We start from the raw sequence: 21,285 nt of genomic DNA, 5'->3' as shown, positions 1-21,285 counted from the left end.
AACAAAAATCCCAAGGCTAGTTAATAGCCTACCATGAGGCTTCAGGAAGATGTCAGTAGAAACAATATGTTGACATGAACTGAAATTATCCATTGGGGAAAATTTGTTTTCTGCTCAGGCTTTGGCTGGAAAAATCTGAAGAGCCCTATAAAATCTTGAATGCTAATAGAGTATTTTTTTCATTTAATAAACATTTATTGAGCACCTTTTATGTGCCAGGCACTATTCTGAGGGCTGAGGATACAAAATGAACAAAACAGATGATGCCCCTGCTCTCATGGTGGGAAGAAAAAGACAGAAAACAAATAAATGGATTCATCATGATAAAGTCGTTTCAGATAGTGATAAGTGCTATGAAGAAAACAGAGTGCTGGGTAGAGAGTGACAGTGGAGTATGGTAGGAAGACGACCAGGGAAAGCTCGGAGGAGGTGACATTTGAAACTCAAAGGATGAGGGGGTATGTAAGAATATACATGACAGAGGCTCAGGCTGACTTCAGATTAGATCCATGTTAAGGGTTTATCTTGAAAGCAGTAGATAAAATCCACATCATGCCCAGGGAGTATGTATGAATTGGATGAGGTTTCTCTTATGCAAAATTCAACCCATTTTGGGTTTTTGTGACTCATTGTTACTTCCTGCAACACTTCACTGATCGTAATCCTTTTCCAAGGCTGTCCAGCTCAACTGAGCTGAGGAAGGAACGTTTCCCTTGCTCCGGTCTTGCTGGCTTTCTTCTCTGTGTTTTGCTCCGGTCTTGCTGGCTTTCTTCTCTGTGTTAATGTTGACACGAATTTTGCATTTAGAAGATCCAAGTATTCCATTGGTGTCCCTGGGCCCGGCTGTGGGGATGGGGATGGGTGGGGTAGGAGGTGATATTAATAGAAATCAGGAGGAAAAAGAGAGCCATCTCTCTCCTGTCCTGTAGTCATCTGAGAGAGATGTGGGCCACAGAAGCTGAGACTGCTGTCCCTCTTTGTAGCACGGTTGAGTCTCTTGTGATGAAAATGAAAACTACTTCTTGTTCTGTCCTTGGGGTTATGGAGATCATTCTCTGTATAATCTAGCAAAAAAGAAAACAGTTTGACCCACTCATCCTCAAACAATTTTTAAGTTTAAATTGTATGTATGTATTTTTTGAGATAATACATTGACATTGTTCAAAACTCGAAAGAACAAAGAGAATATACAGTGAAAGTCACATGTTCCTGACCTCTGGGACAACCAATGATATTGGTTTCTTGGGTATCAGATATTTTATATATGTCTGCAAGCAAAAGGGGGAAGATAGTCTTTCCTCCCTTTTATTAAACATATACCGTATTAAACTTATATGTATATATGTATATACAAATATATACATATTTAATAAATATTAAACATAACACATAATACATAAAGAGCTTTCTAATTATTTTTATGGCTAAATAGTATTCCATTGTTTGTACTATAGTGTACTTAACCTGTCTCCGGTGGTTGGACATTTAGGTTGCTTCAGTCTTTTATTTATAACACATGATGCTGCAATGAATATTCACATACATATATCATTTCATATATATACATGAGGGGCTGCGGGATCTAAGGGTATGTGCTTTATAATTTTGATAAATAATGCCAAATTACCTTCCAGAGAAATCTCACTCCCACCATCAATGAAACATACCAACTTAAATCTAGCATCCATAATTATCAGGACAAGCTTCAGTGTAGGCCGCTTTAGGTAGCTTGTTCAGGAAACTGGTTGATAAACCCTGGCACATAGTACACTTTGGTAATTAAAGAAAAAATGTGAGAAAGAGAGGCTTCCTTGCCATAATTCAGAGTTGTAGAGTGAATACTGGTGCCTCATCTCTGAGGTATCAGGTAAATAAATCAAAGTTGCCCCAAACTAGATCTTTCCAGCTTCTACCCTTCTGCATCAACCAGGCTCCAAGAGTAAATAAAATAAGCCCCAATATAACTGCAAGGCAGCTCCTAACTCACTTAAAATGGATGAGTGGTGGTGGTTTGTAAGGTTTTTTTTTTTATTGAGGTATAATTGACATATAACATCAGGTGTACAACAAAATGATTTGATATTTGTATATATTGTGAAGTGATTGCCAAAATAAACTTAGTTAACATCTGTCACCACACGTAGTTACAAATTGTTTTCCCTTGTGATGAGAACTTTTAACATTTATTCTCTTAGCAACTTTCAAATATATAGTCCAGTATTATTAACTATAGTCACCATGCTGTGCATTACTGTAAATTTATGTTTACTTTCTTATTTTACAGCAAATCCCAGACACTAGGTCATTTCATTCCTACATATTTCATTATGCATCTCTAAAAAAACTATGATCGTTTTCTTCAATAACCATAATGCTATTATCACAACAAACAAAATTATCAGTAATTCTTTAGAGTTACCTAATATCGAGTCCATATGACTAAATTTTCCTGACTGGCTCAAAAATGTCTTTTTAAAATTGTTTTTTGTTCAAATTGGTATCCGAACAAGGTCCTCAAACCACATTTGGTGGTTGTGTTTCTTTTCATCTGGAGTGGCCTCCTCCTAGTCATGGCTGTCCACTTTTTGAGGAAATCACTCCTTTTATAAATACCCATGGACTGAATGAGGAAACAAACTCAGTGCTGTAGAGTGCCTCACATTGTGGCTTTGGCTGTTTGCTTTCTTCTGGTGTCATTGAGCTGGTTCCTCTACCCTTTCTGTTTCCTAATGCTAAGTGGAAGGTAGCACTAAAGGCTTGATTAGATTCAGCTTTACGGGCAAGAAGACTTCATAAGTGGTTCTGCCAAATGATGCTTCTGATGTGACAAATTCCTCAAGAGAAAATTGGGCAGCAGCCTATCTTCTCTTGAGTCTCACTTAAGAATATTTCTATCCATCTTTTTTTTTTTTTTAGCTGGCTTCCTGTTTCTCTTCTTCTGTACAACTACTTTCCAGAACCAGATCAACTCTTTGAATCTGAGCTGATTAATAAAGAATATAAATTATAAATGGGAAAACAAGAATCTAGCAAATCCATACTTGGTCAGTGCCTACTGGTTGTCTCCCTTCCTTCATAGTTTTCTGTAGGCCAGTGTTGTCCAATAGAACTTACCATGATGGTGGAACATTCAGTATCTGCACGTTCACTGTGGTAGCCACTAACCATATGTAGCTAGTGAGCACTTGACTTGTGGCTAGTGCGACTGAGGAACTGAATATTTAATTAAAATCTCAATAGCTATACGTGGCTGGAGGCTACCATGTTGGATGGTACAGCTATAGAGTCATTTTGAAATGACTTGAGGCACAGATATTTCCTGCCTCCCTTGGGAACTGACTGTTTCTGTTCCTTTTTTAAAAGTCATTTTTAGTATATTTAGTTAGTGAGATTGACTTTTACAGAGATGCTACTGAATTTAGTGAGCAATTCATAGGCGCTTAGTGAGCTAGTTGCACAAATCCACCTGGGCTTGACCCAGAGCAGATGATGGAAGGAAGTCACTATCACAGGACAAAGCCAGACTCAAGTCCAGGTCCTGGGAGTGGGGGCACATGCAGGAAGATGTTCCATGTGTCAAACTGATAAGGAGCCTTTGATTAAGTAGCAAATATGTAATTGCCATCAGGACATGTGGGTACAGGCATATTATTGATCAGTTGTTGCATACGTAGACTTTGTCTGCAAAGAATCTCAGGTGCCAGTTTTTCTTTTCAAATCATGTGCCCAGTGTAACTGATGTCCACGATGATAGAGATACAAATATGGATGTTACATGTGGATGTGTTCAAACTGACAAAATGTGGAACACCTTCACTTTTGAAAGTATCGTATTAGACAAAGAGATAGGTACAAAGATGATTAAGACGTAGTCCCTACCCAAAAGGAACTTGCAATTTGGTAATAGATTATTATCTATTGATTTATTGATTATGTGCTAAGCATCTTTCATAATTTTCATTTGATCCTTACAACAACTGTATACAAGGAAGGCGTGATTAGCCCCATTTTAGAGATGAAGAAATTGAGGCCCAGGGAGGTTAAATAAATTACTAGTTCAAAGTAGCACAGCCACTTAAAGGGTAGAGCCAGGATGCAAACCTGAGCCCAAGCTACCATTATATTTCTCCAGGATTATGGTAATAGTCTCTTGATGAGTTTTCATACCCATATTTTAAACCCTGCCCTCTCGCCATGTCACTCCTGTGCCCAAAGCCCTACAATGGCTTCGTCTCTCGCCCCTAGAATAAGAGGCAAAATCTTCACACTGGTCTTCACAAAGTTATATTATCCACCCTGTTAACTCACTGCCCACTCCTCTCTACCTCGCTCGCTCTGCTCAAGTCGTGCTGGCCTTCTCTCATTTTAGGGTCTTTGCACCAGTGAGTCCCTCTTCTAAGAGTATGCTTCGTCCAGACTCACTCATCATCTCCTTCAAATCTCTAAGTAAATGTCACCTTCTCAATGAGACCTACTCTGAACGTGCGTTCTCCATCTCCTTACCCCACTTTACTTTGACCTATATCACCTTCTAATATATTTTATAATTTACTTATTATAATTGTCTGCCATCACTTCCCTGTGCGCGTATGTGCGTGCGTGCGTGCACACACGCAAACACACACACAGGAATGTAAGTTCTCTGAGGGCAGGATTCTTCCTCTGTTTTGCTCACCACCATTACCTTGAACATGGCTGATACATAGTAGACGTTCAGTAGATGTTTATTGACTGAAGATGAGTGAAACTCGTGTGTCCAATTTGAAAGCCACGCTTGCTTACATTGTATGTATAAACACTTACCTATGTGTTTAGGCCTGTTAAGTTGTCCTTGTTACTTTAAAATGCATGACTGTGTAGAATTATATGAGAGAATCAGAGTAGCCCATGCAACTATATGTGAGGCCAACTTCCTTTTAGTTTTTTTTTTTTTAATTTTATTTATTTATTTTTTTCCCCCAAAACCTCAGTAGATAGTTGTATGTCATAGCTGCACATCCTTCTAGTTGCTGTACGTGGGACACGGCCTCAGCATGGCCGGAGAAGCGGTGCGTCGGTGCGTGCCCGGGATCTGAACCCGGGCCGCCAGCAGCGGAGCGCGCGCACTCAACCGCTAAGCCACGGGGCCGGCCCTTCCTTTTAGTTTTAAGATCACTCTTGGTGTAGTACTAATGAAGTGGTCACTTGTAACTTCTCATAAGGCCAGAAGTGGTGAGGAATTGTGGACAATGAACTTCCACATATGAGGGTACTGCCCCAGCACTGAAGAGTGGCTTTTTGGGGGTGTGTGTGTGACTTTGTCCCCTACAAAGGAAGAAATACTGTGCTTGTTATTACCAGCCTTATTGAAGACTGAGACGTGAGAGAATAATTAAGGAACATGGTACCTTAGCAAATATACGTAGTGAGTAATAAAGGAGGTGGTTTTAGAACTAAGCTATGAGTTTTGCCACTCTGCTATTAAAGTATTTAATAGAAATCGTATTTCTCTTTTTGAAAAAAAAATAGGTTATTCTTGGTGAGAATCTGACTTCAAATTGTCCAGAGGTTATCTACGAAATTAAAGAAGAAACACCTGTTTTCTACAAACTCGTTCCTCATCCAAAGGAGAATATCTACATCTATCTAACAGCGGGGAAAGAGGTAGGTAGAAATACTAGTTATTGCTTCTGACTTATGAATAAAAATTGCTTAATTGTTGTCATTATCTAGTGATGAAGCTTTTACTTTGAACTAGTGAGTTTAAACACTGCTGCAGGCTTCAATAAGACCCTCAGTGGTTCACAGGCATGGAATTAAAAACCCTGCTGTCAGTAAGTAAGCAAGAAATATTACCTATTTAGACAATTTTATTATTGGCTATATTTCCAATGCCAAGTTTTTCAGAGGAGGGTGTGCTTGCAAATGGGTGCATAATCAGCAAGGTAACTGAATTTACACATTTATTATCTGGGCACTGGATGATTAGATGCATTTATGAATATACCCAATGGGACTGGTTTTAGAATTGGGGGTTAATATCAGGCCACAGTCTCATACACATTCATGAACCAGGAAATGTGTGACACTTGCCCTCCCTCTCTTAATTTATCTGGATATTTTAGTTTCTTCCTGCTTCTACTTATTGAAATAAAAAGGATACCTTTTTACATCTTCTTCATTTTTACAAAGTGCTTTCACCAAGGGAAGGAGGAAGGAAACAAATTTTTATTGAGTCCCCACTGACTATGTACTTGTTAGTTACTATTCTAAGTATGGTCTCTCTAGATGCATAGAGTTGTATATACACACAAACATATAATGAACAATATTAATGAAATATGTTAATGATTTAATGAGGTAAAATTACCCTCGTTTTATATATAAAGAATGTAAGACTTGGGAAGGTTAAATAACTTGCTCAAAGATATATAGAGGTTAGGCCTTGTCAGGGCTAGGACTTAAATTCTTCCCTGGTCTTAAAGCCCATGATAAATGGGATCAAATCCCAAATTTGGGAAAACTAAACAGGCCATTCTGGCATGGTAGTTTGGACCCATGACCATTTGAACATACAAAGTGCAAAGAACATAATTGAGACTTACATAATTATATAACAGATGTAACAGATGCCCTCAGCCCACTCCAATTTTCCATTCTTTTCCTCTCACTCATTCTCAGGAGAATAGCAATGACCTCAATCTACATGTGCTGTTAAAGTCACAGAGTAGGTGTGTAAGCACTTTGTAGTTTCTGGAATTCCTAAAAAGGCCATGTTGCCATTTGCATGTTGAAAAGTCAGGTATGTCGAAATGACCGCGTTGAGATGGCCGCTGGATCTCATATACCTTTGTAAACCAGTTCTTTACCATAAAGAATCTTCTTGACCAGCTTGCTTCATCATTCAAACACTTTTTATTATGTATCTTCCCCAGTGTTCCCGTATTTGAAAGATTTTTGTCTACTCAACAGACTGTATTATTAAGTAACAGTTCCCGTTCTCAGGCTTTATGTATCAAGGGCATCTCAAAACTGTCAGTCAGAGAACTGACTGTGCTACCACACAGAGCTGATAAAATTCCAGCTCAAAGCAAAGACACTTGAAGTCTTGCTTAGTCTGTGCATATTTTTCCATTCAGCTTTTTGAAACATTGCAAATAGCTCATCAATTCTCGTTACTACCTTCCCTGGAACCCAAGACTGTAGGCTGGGACCCACTGTGAGAGCCACCTGTAGTTGGCAGGTCCTCACTTTCTGGAGGTAAAGAGTTCTAGTCTCTGGTCATTCAAAGCCTAAAGTCCTGAGGAGAGTTTTTAACTGGGCGTCAAAGCTGATTATTCTTACATTCTTCACTTAGGTTTACTGTTAGAGATCCTGTTAGTAAGACTCTAGTTGAGCCAATATAGTCCCTAGACAGGCAAAACCTAAAGAAGGTCCTTTCCTAGACTCTTGGGGAGATGATAACAGCCAAACTAATACTCCCTGTTACTTCCATAGAACGATATACTATGTGGCTATTAAAAATAACCATATGGAGATATATGCATTGCTGTGGAATAGTGACCATAATGTGTTATTAAGTTAGAGAAGCAGATCCGTTGTAGTATTTATAGTGTCCTCTCTTTTACATAGAGTTATGTATTTGTGTGCTTAAGTACATTGTATGGTAGTTCTCAGAGAATGTTCTAGAGATTCATATTCAACTAAATGTTCTGAACAAAAGTGGTCCTAGAAGCAGATGTTAGTTACTATACCCCTCCTGGAGTATCATGATGCTCAGCATATTCAAAGGCTCTCAGAAGCCTTGTGCTAAGAAAACCTATTTCACTTTTTCAGGGTAAGGTTTTGTGTTTGTTGGACCGTGGAACCTTTTTCTCACATAATAGCAATAGCCAACATTTACTGAGCATTTAGCATGTGCCAGACAATGTTTGTAATAACCCCATGAAGTCAGCAGCACCATCACCGTTTCTAACCTTGAGAAAACAAGGTTAGAGAGATTACATGACATTTATGAAAATCTCCCAGAATTAAAAAGATGTTGTGTGAGCTACAAGGAAATATCCACATTCTGGTTAATTCTGGCTCAGGCTGGTGGTCTGCCCACCGCATCTGTCAGCAGCCTTGAGGACTGTGCAATGGACGAGCTGTTATCCTCCATGAAGTCAACTTAGAATTGAAGGATGCTCCTCAGGATAGCCCCTGTGTGACTCACAAATCCCTTCTAGAACTCTCTGTTTCTCTAACCTTTTTAAGAAGTTACTTAATACTTTCTAGTGGGATTTTGCCTGCAGAAAATGCACCAGGTACCGTTAGGTCCTCCCTACCTCCCACTGCCCTGCTTCGAGGCTCTGACTGCCTGCCTTGGATGCCTGGGTCTGCCCAGCATGGGGGCCCACTCTGTGGGCTGCTGTTTGCCACAACTGGAAGAGGCAGCTCTAGGGGCAGAGAATGATTTGAAAACTCCTCTCATTTCTTTCATTTTCACTCCAGTGGAGGGGATGTGAGCAAGTGAGCCAGGAGCTGAGGTGATGGAGCTCCCCCTGAGAGGGATGTGGGAGGGGTCTCCTCATCTCCACATCCAGTGCCAACATCTCTCTGACACTCCTGGGTCAGCACCTTTTGCTATCCCCAGATACTCATTTCCAAAGTGCCACTGACCACACATTGACTGTCTATATGAAAACCAAGTGACCTGATTTCATGATCCCTTTGGAAATCATTATTAGCAGATCAGAAACCTGACTGCGTTTCAGACTCCCCTGAGAGAGCACTTAAAAATACGGATTCCTAGGCCCCGCCCCAGACCCGCTCAGCTAGAGTCTCAGGGGCAGAGGGTTTGGGAATCTCCACTTTCAAAAGCTCCCAGGGGATTCTGATAAACTGCTTCATACCCTAGAACCTGAGAACTGCTGCCCCGTGTCATTATGGAGACATTCCGAGTTTGAGTTGATAAATGTGCTGTTTGTGGCCCTTCATCAGATAACGTGTTGTAGCTTTTCTGGTGTTGCTTATAATTCTGTCTAAACTGCTGTCATCTTTATTTTTAGGTGAGGAGAATTCGTGTTGCAAACTGCAGTAAACGTAAATCCTGTTGGGAGTGTTTAACGGTGACAGACCCTCACTGCGGTTGGTGCCATTCGCTACAAAGGTATTTCCTGAATTCTTTCTCACCAACTCTCGTTTTCACAGAAGTGTCGTGTGGCAGAACACTTGTTGCCCTACTTTGAGGATCTGTTCCAATGACCTGGGGGAACCGATCTCTTCACTGACTAAAATATCGTTGTGTAATCCTAATTAATTCTCAGAGATGTTCCCAGCTGAGTCGGTGCTACTAAATCGTTTGACCCGGACCACTGAGGGTTCCCCAGCCTGGGGCTGGGAGGGGGCGGGTGTGCATCATAAAGGAGGAGAGGCTAGAGCTGTCAATTTTGTTTTTATTTTCTACTGAGTTCTCCAAGACTTGAGAGAGGGAAAAGCTTTGCCCTCAGAGGAGATAAAAGAATAGGGATGTTTGAAACATTTCGAATGAATCCTCCTAATGTCACATCTGCCTGTGGCTCAGTGGAAGCCTTATTATTGATGATGTTGTCTCCTAATGCGCCGTACAGCTGTGGGCCTGATGTACAATCGCAGTGTCCGGGCAGACTCTGCCCAGCCTGGTCTTGAATTACGATGTTCACCACCCATCTAGGCTCAGGGGTGACTTGTAGCAGCTTTCTCGCCATGGCGGCTCCTAGCATCGCTGGGACCGGCCTGGTTGGATTCGCTGTTGCCATGGCAACCCAGTACTCGGGCTCTCGCTATAGAAGCGAGGAGGAGAGAGCCTGAGCTAGCTGCAGCTGAGGCAGGAAAAAAAAAAAACCATAACACTGTCTGTCAGTTTGGTTGGTGCTTTCAGTGTTTAAAGGTGAAAAAGGATAAGAAAGAGTAGAACAGGTGCAGAGAAGCTGAAGGCTGAATGAGGGGCAGTGTGGGATAGAAAAAAGGACTGGGAAGAGAATTGGGAAGCTTACAGGGGAGGAAGCCAAGAGAAATGAAGAGAGAGGGGGAAAATACAATACATATAAGCAAGAGGTTCAGGAAACAAACTAACGATGTGGGGCTGGAATTAATTAAGAGTTCACGGAAGAAGTCAAAAGCTGAGTGGCAGCAAGACGCGTCATTGCCCTTGCCTTTTGCTGCACTTCCTTACCGGGCTGTTTCCGTCAGAATCACTGGCAGACAAAAGAAGCAGGGCTGGGAAAATTCTCATGAATAATTGTAATTGGGTAGGAACGTTTTCTTCTTGTCGCTTGGCCAAGATGAGAGTTTAAGAAATTAACTGATCATGAACAGCATTTCATCATCGCACACCCACTAAGCAGTTTTGTCATAATCTTTCTTATCCATTCCATTTCTGTGGGTTCCCTGTCTATATTTGTAGAGCTATGCGCAGGAGTTAATTCAGTGACAGTGGTGGCGATGGTGGTGGTGATGGTGGTGATTAAATAACTACGCGTGGCTACTATGTTGGCAAACACACGTCTGGAGTTTGTGGGAGACGTCCAGGCTGGTGATAGGAATTTGGGAGTTAGTAGTGTTTAGATGGTACATGAAGAAGCCGTAAGACCAGATGAGGGAGGGAGTGTAGATTGAGGAGGGAAGTAGTTGGAGGACTGAGCACTGAGGTCGTGCAATGCTCAGGGCTCAGGAAGATGAAGAGGAGAAAAATGGGGAGGGAACAGTCAGAAAGGAAAGAGGGCAAACTAAAGAAGAGGGTTTCCTGGAAGCGCAGGGAGAAAGGAGGAGGGAGCATCCCCTGGGCCCGGTCACGCTGAGAGGTCAGGCGAGAGAAGAAGAGAATTGACCCCCTGGACTTAGCAGGTGATGATTGGTGCTGGGGACAGGGGCAGTTGTGGGAAGTCATGCTGAAGATGCAAGAGAGCATAAGAAGAGGACAGAGCAGAGGCAGCTCTCTAGAGGAACTGTGCTGAGAAAGACAGCAGGAAAGTGGAGCAGATGTTGGATAAGAAAGTGGAGTCCAGTGAGTTTTGTTGTTTTGAAGATGCGTGAAATAACAGCGCGTTTGTGTGCTGTTGGGATAGTTCCAGTAGAAGGGAGAAAGTGATGATGCGCGCGAGAGAAGAGAGAGTTGTGGACTGTTGTCTTTCAGCAGATGAAAGAAAATAGGCTCTAGTGCGCCGGTGGGGAGGCCAGCCTCAGACAGGAGCGTGGGACAGTTCATCCTTGGTCCTGGGAAGGAAGGGGATGACCGTGGGCCCAGGAGCAGGTAGGTAGGGGAAACATGTGCAGTGTCTTTTCATATTGCTTACGTCATCTTCAGGGACTTAAGACCGGTGAGAGCGAGGTGCGGGAAGAAGCCAGGAGGTTTGAAGGGAGAAGAGAGAGAAGGTGTGAAATAGAGTGGGAGAGAGAAGGGAGATGGGGAATAGAGAGTGATTGCTAGGCAATATTCAGGCCCGCCTGAGGTCGGTGGTCTTGCTTTTGAAGTGAGAGCCGTAAGCCCAGTTTTGCTTTTGCAAGTCATGTTCAGCTCTGTTGGTGTAGTCGTAGAGGGGGGGAGAGTTAGATTTAGCCAGAGTTGGGGTTTTGCCAGGAGATACATCAAGAGGGGAGAGAGGGGCCAGGGAGCCCTGCAGATGCATGCAAAGGATGGACGATGATATTGATATGGATATTGATACCTATTATAGTGGACCCTGGGCTCTAAGCCAGAAGTCAGCTCTGCGGAGGGGAGTGAGGGCACATGGGGACTGAGGGATGTGAAAAGGTGCCAGGATCTGTGCATTGGAGGTTGTTTTGGGGTTAAAGACTTGTTGGAGCTGGGGAACTGGAATAGGGGTCATGTTTGGGCTGTGGGGAGCTTGAAATTAAGGTCGTGGAGGCGGTGGAGTTATTGGTCATGACAAGGTCTAAGGTATGACTGTGTAGCTGAAGTAGGATGGAGGACAAGATTATTGGCACGGGGGGGTCAAGGAACTGAGGTGTCAAAGTGTTAGAAGGATGAGTCATCTCTGTGGAAATTGCTGTCACCAAGAACAACGATGGAAACAATGTTGGAGAGAGTGAGCAGTGAAATATTCAAGAAAAGTAGGGAATTGGCTGTGGGTGGGGTGGTCGGTAGATGGTCACAACAAGGAGGCATCTGGGGTGGTGTGGGCTCATGGTGTGAGCTTCAAAGCTCAGGGGCGGGGCAGGCTTGGACAGAAGGGAAGAAGAATCATCTAGAAGAGGCAGCAAGACACAAGCAGGACACCTTGATGAGGGTGAGGAAGCAGCCAGCCCTTGAGAAGGCTGCGGGGAAGCGGTGTCCTCAGGGGAGAGCCTGGTTCAGTAAGAGCAAGAAGCAACAATCCAAGAAGTTGAGGACATCGGGGCTTTTAGTGATGGTGGGTTGTGGGTCCCAGCCTTCTGTAAGCCTGCTCACTGCTCCCCTTGCTTCTGCTCTTGCTGCCTCACCCCTGCCTCAGTATTTTCCAAGAAGAGTGGTCCTTTTAAAATGTAAACCAGATCATGTCATTCCCCAGCTTAATAACCTCCGCTGGCTTCTGTGTTAGAATTCAGTCTGACTCGCTTACTTCCAGGGCCTGCGTACAAGGCTTTCCATAATCTGGTCCTTTGATGCTTCTTGGACCTCTCATGCGACCCTCTCCTTGGTTTACTCCACCCAGCCACACCGGCTTTCTTTCCGACTTAGGAATATGCCAGCCTTGTTCCTGCCTCAGGGACTTTGCACTTGCTGTTTCCTCGGTTTAGAACATTCTTCCCCACATCTTTCCACGGCTGGCTCTGCCTTGATTGTCAAGTCCTAGCACATACATCTCCACCTGATTACCCAGCCTCACTTGTGATGACATCACTCTTATATTTTCTTCATGGCCCCGTCACTGTCTGAAATGATCTTTTTTCTCCACCTCTCCCTTTATTGAAATGTAAGTTGCATAGGGACCTTGTCTTGTTCATTACTGTATCCCCAGACTCTAGAATGGTGTCTGGCACGTAGTAGGAGCTCAAGTAAATTGAGTGATTGGGAAACTCTGCCAATGGCAGGTTGTGACTTGTGCGTTAAGTATTATAAAACATTCTGGATTTGTGGACTGATGGCCCTTCCCAGCTATGTCACATCACTTGGTTTCAAAGTGGCTTGGTTCTGGCCTAAGATGAAATAAAACTAAGCCTCAGATCTGTGACTCATGTTAAGCTCCCAGTACCATTCAAAATTAGGAATTCTAAAGGGGGATGTTTTCTTATAACTGTAGAGCATCCCACTGTGTTTATTTTAAATGTCACAGATTTATTTAGAAAAATAATTTATTTTCTCTGTTGAGAAGGTTGAGCTTTCTTGCATACGTGTGTAGAAAGTGGATTTGTTGGGGCGGAGCAGTTGGGGACAAGAAAACCATCTTAACTTCCTTTTGATCGGGTGTTAAGAATAGGCATCCAGTATAAGGAGATAAAAAGCAATTAGATAAACAATGAGCTCTAAAAAGTCTAGTATTTTATTGTTGGAACCTCAAATGCAACCTGTGCTGAATTTGTCTGTGTGGGTGGAAAATGAATTTTTGCAGGCTGAATATCTTGGGTTTGGAAGCAGTTTCTCAGTTCCTCCCATATTGCAAAGCATAGCACATGTGTTCAGTTATGGATTTCCACAAAACTGGCAATCCTGAACCCATGAACGCATGAGGTTCCAAAAGTTCATTTGCAAGTTTCTTTGGCACTCAGAATGCATTTTCCCATAGAAACAATGTCATAAATTAGGGACTGATTCCCAAGTCAGCCCACAAAAATCGGTTTATTTAATTTCAACAAATATTTATTGAATATCTACCAAGAACCCCGTGGGGGAAGTGAGATAACTAGATGATATTGAAAGAAATCAGGTGCTGCTCTTGGCCTTTGGGAATTCACGTCGTAGCTAGGGAGGCAGACATGTCAGTGGCCAATGTTCGTTCATTTGGTCATACATCTAATCAACAAATATTTATTGAGGACCTACAACGTTCTAAGCCCTACGCTAGGTGCTCAGGTTTCAGTTCTTTCTTGCCGACATGGAGCTTGCAGTCTAGCGAGGGATATAGACAAGTGTGTTAATCAGGTTTCTGCTCCAGTAGTACTGCATTCACATGCAAATTCTTAGTGCCTTACAAGAACAAACACTTGTTTTTCTCGCTGATGGGTCAGCTCCAGCAGGGGGTGTAGAGGGGGCTCTTCAAGCTACAGGTGGAGAGTGGGATTCAGCTCTGCTTCACATGTCTCTCATCCTGCACATACTCTTCTCAAGGCAGAGAAGAGAGCAGAAGCACAAGAGCCCAAGGTAAACCATGTGGCACCTTCCAAGTCCCTCCTCACTTCGTGTTTGCTGATATCCCATTGGCAATCAAGCCACATAGCCGAGCCCCACGTCAGTGGGGTGGGGAGATATCCTCTGCCTACTCTAGTGGGAGACACTGCAAGGGGACGTGGGGAAGGGTACGGATGTGTTATTCTAGTACAGGAGAGATTGAAGAATTGGGAATAATACTCCAGTCTACCTTAATAAGTTAAGGAGCTACCAGTCTACCAATAAGTAAATAGAGTGTAATAAGGGTTAACACAGAGGAAGTGGAGGATTCCAGGGGGACCCATGAAAACATCTAACCCAAACCTAAAAGGTCAGGTAGGGCTTCCTGGAGGAAGGGAAGTCTGAGCTGAAGCTGAAGTGTGAGCAGATATCAGCCAGGTAGAGAAGAGGCAGGGGAAGCTGGCTGAGGGAACAGGCTGTGCCGAGGCTGGGAGCTGTAGGAGGGCCTGGCCTGATGCTCAGTATGGATGGACATCCAGTCTAGCAGAGGAGTGTTGGGAAGTGAGGGTGGCGTGGTAGGCAGGGGCAGATGAGGATGGGTCTTATAAGCCGTGTTAAAGAATTTGGATTTTTTCGCAAGGACTTTGGGGAGCCATTGCCGGGCTTCAGTTAGAAGAGAGACTAGATCAGAGATATGTTTTAGAAGAAGTGTTCTGTGCAAGATAGACTAGAGGGGACACTGCTGGAAGCTGGCAGATCACTTAGAAGGTGATTGTAAACCAGCAAGTGACTGGGGACTGAATTAGAGAGATGATAGTGGCAATGGAAAGAAGTGGGTGGATTTAAGAGCTGTTTGGAAGAGAGAATTGACAGGACTTAGTGATTAATTGCGTTCCCCCTTGAGTCTGACACACTAAAAATAGGGCCATAAAATGAAAAGTAAAATATCAAGGTGGCCTCTGTTTTTCTGGAAGATGTATTCTTTCTCCCTTGATCTAAGTCCTCACAAAGAAAATAAAGAAATGATACCCAAACATACACTGGATTCCTAGTGTGTCCCAGGCCCTGGACTAGGCACTAGGTTGGAGCCCAGAGGATGGGGACCTAAGTCAGATGGGGAGGGACTTCTGAGAGATGCCAGCTGAGTCTCAGAGGGTGCAGCGGGGTGAGTTATCACTCTTGTCCCAGCAACACAGGGACTTTGGTGTTGAGATTACAGGGCAAGGAGTGTGGGTGTCTGGGTCTGGTGGCCAGAGGTGTCATTTACTGAGCCGGAATGTAGAGGGAGTGGCCCGTTTGGGTAACCTCCACACCAACAGCAGGAGCAGAACAGCAGAAGAGGAAAAGTGCGGGTCCTGGAGTCAGCTTGTTAGGGATCCAATCTGGGCTTCTGTGTGACCTGCAAGTCTCCTATCTTCTCTGTGCCAAATCCCCTCTTCTATAAAGCAGGGGTTGGTAATAGTACCTACCTTATATGGTTGCTGAGAGAATGAAACCAGATCATGAGCATAAAGTCCTAGGCACAGTGCCTGTTCATAGTAAGTTCTCAAGTAATGCAGCTATTACGATGGTGGGAGCCCAGAGGGAGGAACCATTAGTTGTAACCAGGGTTGGGAAAGGCTTCGGAGAGGAGGTGGCATTGAAATTAGGCCTTGAAGACTGAGTAGACTTTCACCGAGGGAAGGAGGGGATGGGAGGCATTTCAGGCAGAAGAACCAGCACAACGAGAGGTCTTTTGAGGGAGGGGCAGAGTGAATTATCGCACCCTAGCACTGGCTCTAGAAGGAAGGAAGAGCCTGGGGTGCTGGCGGGGACCAGGATGGGAAGGGCTCTGAGTTTGGACTTTATTAGTTAGTGCTGGGAACTTATTAAAGGGTTTTCAGGAGAAGACTGACATGATCATATTTGTGTTTAAATAGATGATCCTGATGGCAGTGGAGAAGATGAAATGCATTAGCCTAAACATCAGCTGTACCCCACTCCCACTCTACCCTTTCCAGGGTCGCTGTCTTTTGGTATATTTTGTGAAGAGTGAGTTTGTCTCACATCTCTTCCTGAGTCATCTACTTGGCAGCTGTTTCTCCAAATTTCATGTACCTCCTGCCTCTCCCAACACCACCACAGGGCTCTCCTTGCTTTGGTCTCAGTCATGTGATGGAACCAGGGCTGGGTCCTCTTCAGAAAATGGGCCACGCAGGAAAGGCCACACTCGTCTTTATTGTCCAACCCTGTAGTGCCCCACCCTGCGCAGGGTGTGTACAGGCTGGGAACAAAGCCCCTGGCATGCTGATTATAAAGTTTCTACAGATCAAGCTTTCCTCACCGATTTGTAGAAACTGAACATTTGCCTATATTCTTCTACATGGCTCTTCCGTGGTGACAGTTGGAAGACTTTCAGGTAGCCCCTGGGAGCAGTTTTAGGTCTTTAGCTGCTGGTAGGCTATTCTTCACACGAGACTGTGAACGAGATCTTTTCTCAACTTGGCCTGACAACAGGGCTCTGTGACAACAGGCCCTATCAGACTTTCTGAAAGGATTGGGGGTAACAGAAGGGGACTTTGAACACAGAAGAGAAAAACTAACATTTGAATGCTAAACATATTTGTCCCCAGTTGTCAGAGGAACAAACAAGAAGAGTTAAATGATTTGCTTGTGGACACATCAGGTTCCTTGTGTTGCTCTCCTGTCTTGAGGTCTGCCTTCCCTCTGTCCTCCAGAGACATTCCTTCCCCAAGCCTCCCCAGGGCCAATTGTTAACCCTAAGGGCTGTGAGCTGTTGTTGCCCTAAAACTTGACCAAGACAACCCATGGTGCATGGCAACACTAGCCACATTCTTCTAAAGCCTGAATTACTCTGGTCCAGTCTCCGTCATGAGAGGTGGACAATATGCGGCAGAGAAGGCCACTGAGGGCCTTTCAGTAGAGGAGTCCATCGGGATGTGCCCACTTACCCTTCAAAATGCAGTTTCAGTGCCCCTTCCCCAGAAGGCCTGCCTTGAGCCCAGGCCCAGACAGGAGACAGGGTCTGCACAGATGGAGAAGAATATGCTCATCATATACCAGATGCTGTGCCCTGCGTATTCCATGCCATGTTCCATTCAGTCCTCTTGGAACCCTGTGAAGTAAGTGTGGGTTCAGTACCCACTTAGAGATGAGGAAACGGCCCTAGGTTGTATATTCATTTTCTACTGTTGCTGTAACAAATTACCGCAATCTTGGTGGCCTAAAACAACATAAATTTATTATCTTACAGTTCTGGAGGTCAGAAATCGGCAGTGCATTTCACTGGGCTAAAATCAAGGTGTTCAAAGGGCTGTGTTCCTTCTGGAGGCTGTAGGGAGAATGCATTTCTTTGACTCTTCTAGTTTTTGGAGGCAGCCTGCATTCCTTGGTTCATGGTCCCTTCTTGCATCTTCTAAGCCAGCATTATAGCATCTTCAAATCTCTCTGGCTCTGAACTCTGTTTCCGTCATCACATCTCCTTCTCTGACTCTGACCCTCCTGCCTTCTCTTATAGGGACCCTTGTGATTACTTTGGGCCCTCAGAGATAATCCAAGATAATCTCCCCATCTTGAGATCCTTAATCACATCTGCAAAGTCCCTTTTGCCATGTAAGGTAACATATTCACAGGTCCCAGAGATTAAGACCTGGATATCTTTGGGGGCCATTATTCTGCCTGCCGCTGGTTACCCAAGTAGTGGAACCAGAATTCAAATGTAAGCTTAGCTGTAAATTCCAAGCCAGTGCCTTTACCCACCACTATAGTGAAAGGGAAGAGAAACAAGGAAGAGACATCCCTCATGGCAGTGAGAGGATAGGGGAGAGCCTGGTCCAGATGGACCCTACATGGATGACTGATTTTGGGTAAGAAAGACAGTGGGACTCAGAGCCGACCGAGTTATGGAAACCCTTCCACCTTGAAAGCTTAAGCATCCATTTAACAGGTATTCATTGAGCACCTAGAATGTGTCAGACACTGTTCTAAGCGCTAGGATTCTCCAGCATTGAACAACACAGCCCAAATAAGGTCACATTCTGAGGTTCTGGGTGGACATGAATTTTGAGGGAACATTTCAAGCCACTACCTGAGGGAAGATGGACAGTGTAAAATAAGGAAATAGAGAGTGTATCAGGTGGTGATCAATGTTATGAAGGAAAAGAAAGCAGAGGAGAGGGGTAGGGAGTGCTGGCTGGAGGCAGTGGAGGTGACAGTTTTAACCAGAGAGGTCCTGGAAGGCCTCAGTGAGAAGGAGACATCTGAGCCAAGAGCGAAGGAGTGCATTCAGCTTTGAGGATGTCCCCCTTCATAGGTTATGGCTGCATCTAGCTGAGTGGCCAGGAAGACAGTTCGAGACAGGAGACTGTTCTAATCCTGCATTTGTTTCTCCTGTCCCCTAATCCAGGATGTATCCTTGTGCTTGCAGTCTGTGCAGTGACACACCTTGATGGTCCAGTGTGGCTCTAATGACAGTGATGATGATGATAACGGGATTTGGGGGTGCCCTTCCTTCTAGTGTAAGGACCCCATTGTGCCAACTAATTGTGTAGAAGCAAGTAGGACAACTGTCTGTGGGGTGGAGGCAGTGGGGAACAAAGGGGAATATGTTATTTGGGCCTCAGGGCCCAAATTACCTGAATTACTGAATTACCCTGGCAGAGGCCTAGCCTGCACATCTGAGTTACCAAAGATGCTGGAAGGGCTTTGGGGCCTTCTAATACTGGAGAGGGGTCTTGGGTGAACCCGAGTCCCCTGGGTTCTTCATCATCTTTATCAACTGTTAGGAGCTGTGAATAAATCCTACTTATTTCAAAGCAGAATGTGGAGAGGGGATAAACCTATGAAGAGGCACAGCTCCTGGCGCCCCAACTGTGACTGTGGTTGACACAGGAGAATGCTCGCCTTACCCAAAAGCCGATGTTGCTCGGTAGAGCCAGCAACTGAGGTCCTCAAACCTCAGCGTCTGACCTACGTATCCACGCCATCTCTTTAATTGATGCTCTCTGAATTTGAACAAGTACCATTAGGAACACCCCTTTTGCCTAAATATGTTTTAATGGAATAGATTGTTTTTTGAAATGACCTTATCTTAGGGAGCAGGCACTTTCTGATGTATTGATTGGCTTTTAAACATTCCTCAAATGTTTTCACTCGTCGTTGTGACCTAGTATTTGTCCTGTTCCCAGCAACTCCACCACGTTCCAGCAACTCCACCACATTCAAACATGATGTTCCGATCTTCATTGGAAGCCTTCCTGTCAGTTTTTTGTGGTTTTGCTTTTGAAACGTTCTGTAACATTTGGGCGCATATATTCTGCTATATTAGGAGTGGACCATTTCTGATACGCCAAGCATGGAATTCAATATTGCTCTCAGGAAGATGGGGTTGTTATCATTGCCGCCTGTTTAGTGGTAGGGAAACTGAGGCCTGGAGAGGCTAAGAAAGGTGCCCCCAGTGACACAGAGAATGTGTGGGAGAGCAGCTTTGAACCAGATCTTCCTGACTCAAGAGGCATCATTCTCCCACTTTTCTTTCCATGCTCCCTATTCAAGACAATGTCTCTCTTTAAATTCTTCAGTTCATGGTTTGCATTTGGAAATAAAAATACCAACTTTTAGTACAGTCATCACCCACAAAAGAACCACATGGAGGGAAGGCCACAAATCCCTTTTGTGTGAGCGTTTCAGTCTGCAGATGTGTTTTATATGTTAAATAGCTCCAAGTTTCAAGACAAAGCCTGGTTTTCCCCCCACACCAGTTAACAGGCCAACCAGTGGCAAAAATCAATGAAACAACTGACGCTGGTATCATGGAGACATAGTCAAGAATTTAGTCACTTGAAAGTTTAATTCTTAATCCAATTCAGCTAACACTTGTTGAATACCAGCCGTGGGCCAGGCTCTGTACTAGGCCCTGGGCAAAACAAAGATGAATGAGGGTCTGTGGAGAAGCTCACAGGTTAGTGAGAGATGCAGACACCAAAGAAATAATTTCAATACACTGTGCACAGCACTCTCATAGCTGATGCTCAAGGCATGGGGAGACCCTAAAGAGCACTTTAGTCTTGGGAGGATGGAGGGTTGTGATTAAAAATCTTCCAAGAGGCCTTGAACTCTGTCTGCCTCCTTACGGAGACAAGGCATGCTGGTTGTTGACCTGGTGTGTGAGCAGTGCGAATGAGCAGTCTGGTTAAGTTTATTGCCCAAATCCTGGTCTCATCACTACCATTTTGTGTTTGTTTGGCTTATGTCATCCAAATTTTTGCCTACATTCTGTTTCACTTGCCCATGTAGTAAATATAATAACAACTACTAATAATTACTGAGGCATTATGTAAGCCTCAGTTAAATAGATATATGTATTTATAACAGCTCTGTCATGTACATTTTTGTAGCTGTATGTTTTTGTAACAACTCCGTGAGGTAGAAACTATTATTATCTGCGTTTCTGCAGGTGGAAAGCATGAGACACTGAGAGGGCACATGACTTGCCCAAGGGCACCAGCTTGTAATTGGCAGAGCCACTCTCCCCTTCCTTCACTAAGTTCTAGCCAGTCTGGTCTTTAATCAGTTCCTTGCAGAAACCAAGCTTTAAGTGAACTCAGGGTCTGGGCATATGCTGTTCCTTCTGCCTGGAATGTTGTTCCTACTATTCCTGATGTGGCTAGACATTTTCACCCTTGAACTCTGAGCTAAAACGCCATCTTTCTTGACCAATCTATCTAAAGTAATTCCTCTCCACTGTATTTTTAGTTTCTGCAGAAGACTTACCTCAATTCGAAATTATTTTAGGTTATTGTCTATTTATTTGGTTTTTGTCCATGTGTCTCGTTGGAATGTAAGCTCATTAAGAGGGGGACCTTAACCGGCTTATACATTGATGTATCCCTTGTGCCTAGTCTGGTGTCTGGTAAGCACTCAGTAAATATTTGTAGGATGAATGCCAGGTATGGTACTAGGCCCTGGAGGGGCCAAGGTGAATAAGGCAGGGCTTTATTGGGAGACTTACAGTCTAGATG

General features: G+C 43.9%; 1 protein-coding gene across 3 annotated transcripts in view; it reads left to right on the top strand.

Moving 5' to 3' along the window:
- PLXNC1 (plexin C1) overlaps nt 1-21,285 on the top strand; it is a 147,237-nt gene that overhangs the window by 25,781 nt on the left and 100,171 nt on the right. For all 3 annotated transcript variants that reach the window (XM_058568651.1, XM_058568650.1, XM_058568649.1), the window contains exons 3-4: nt 5,509-5,643; nt 9,030-9,130. In XM_058568651.1, coding sequence (XP_058424634.1) covers nt 5,509-5,643; nt 9,030-9,130 — 236 coding nt within the window. The remainder of the gene's footprint in view (nt 1-5,508; nt 5,644-9,029; nt 9,131-21,285) is intronic.

The sequence above is a fragment of the Diceros bicornis genome, chromosome 25, assembly GCF_020826845.1.
Source record: "Diceros bicornis minor isolate mBicDic1 chromosome 25, mDicBic1.mat.cur, whole genome shotgun sequence".
In the NCBI taxonomy this organism is placed as follows: domain Eukaryota; kingdom Metazoa; phylum Chordata; class Mammalia; order Perissodactyla; family Rhinocerotidae; genus Diceros; species Diceros bicornis.
This window is presented reverse-complemented; position numbering and strand designations above follow the sequence as displayed.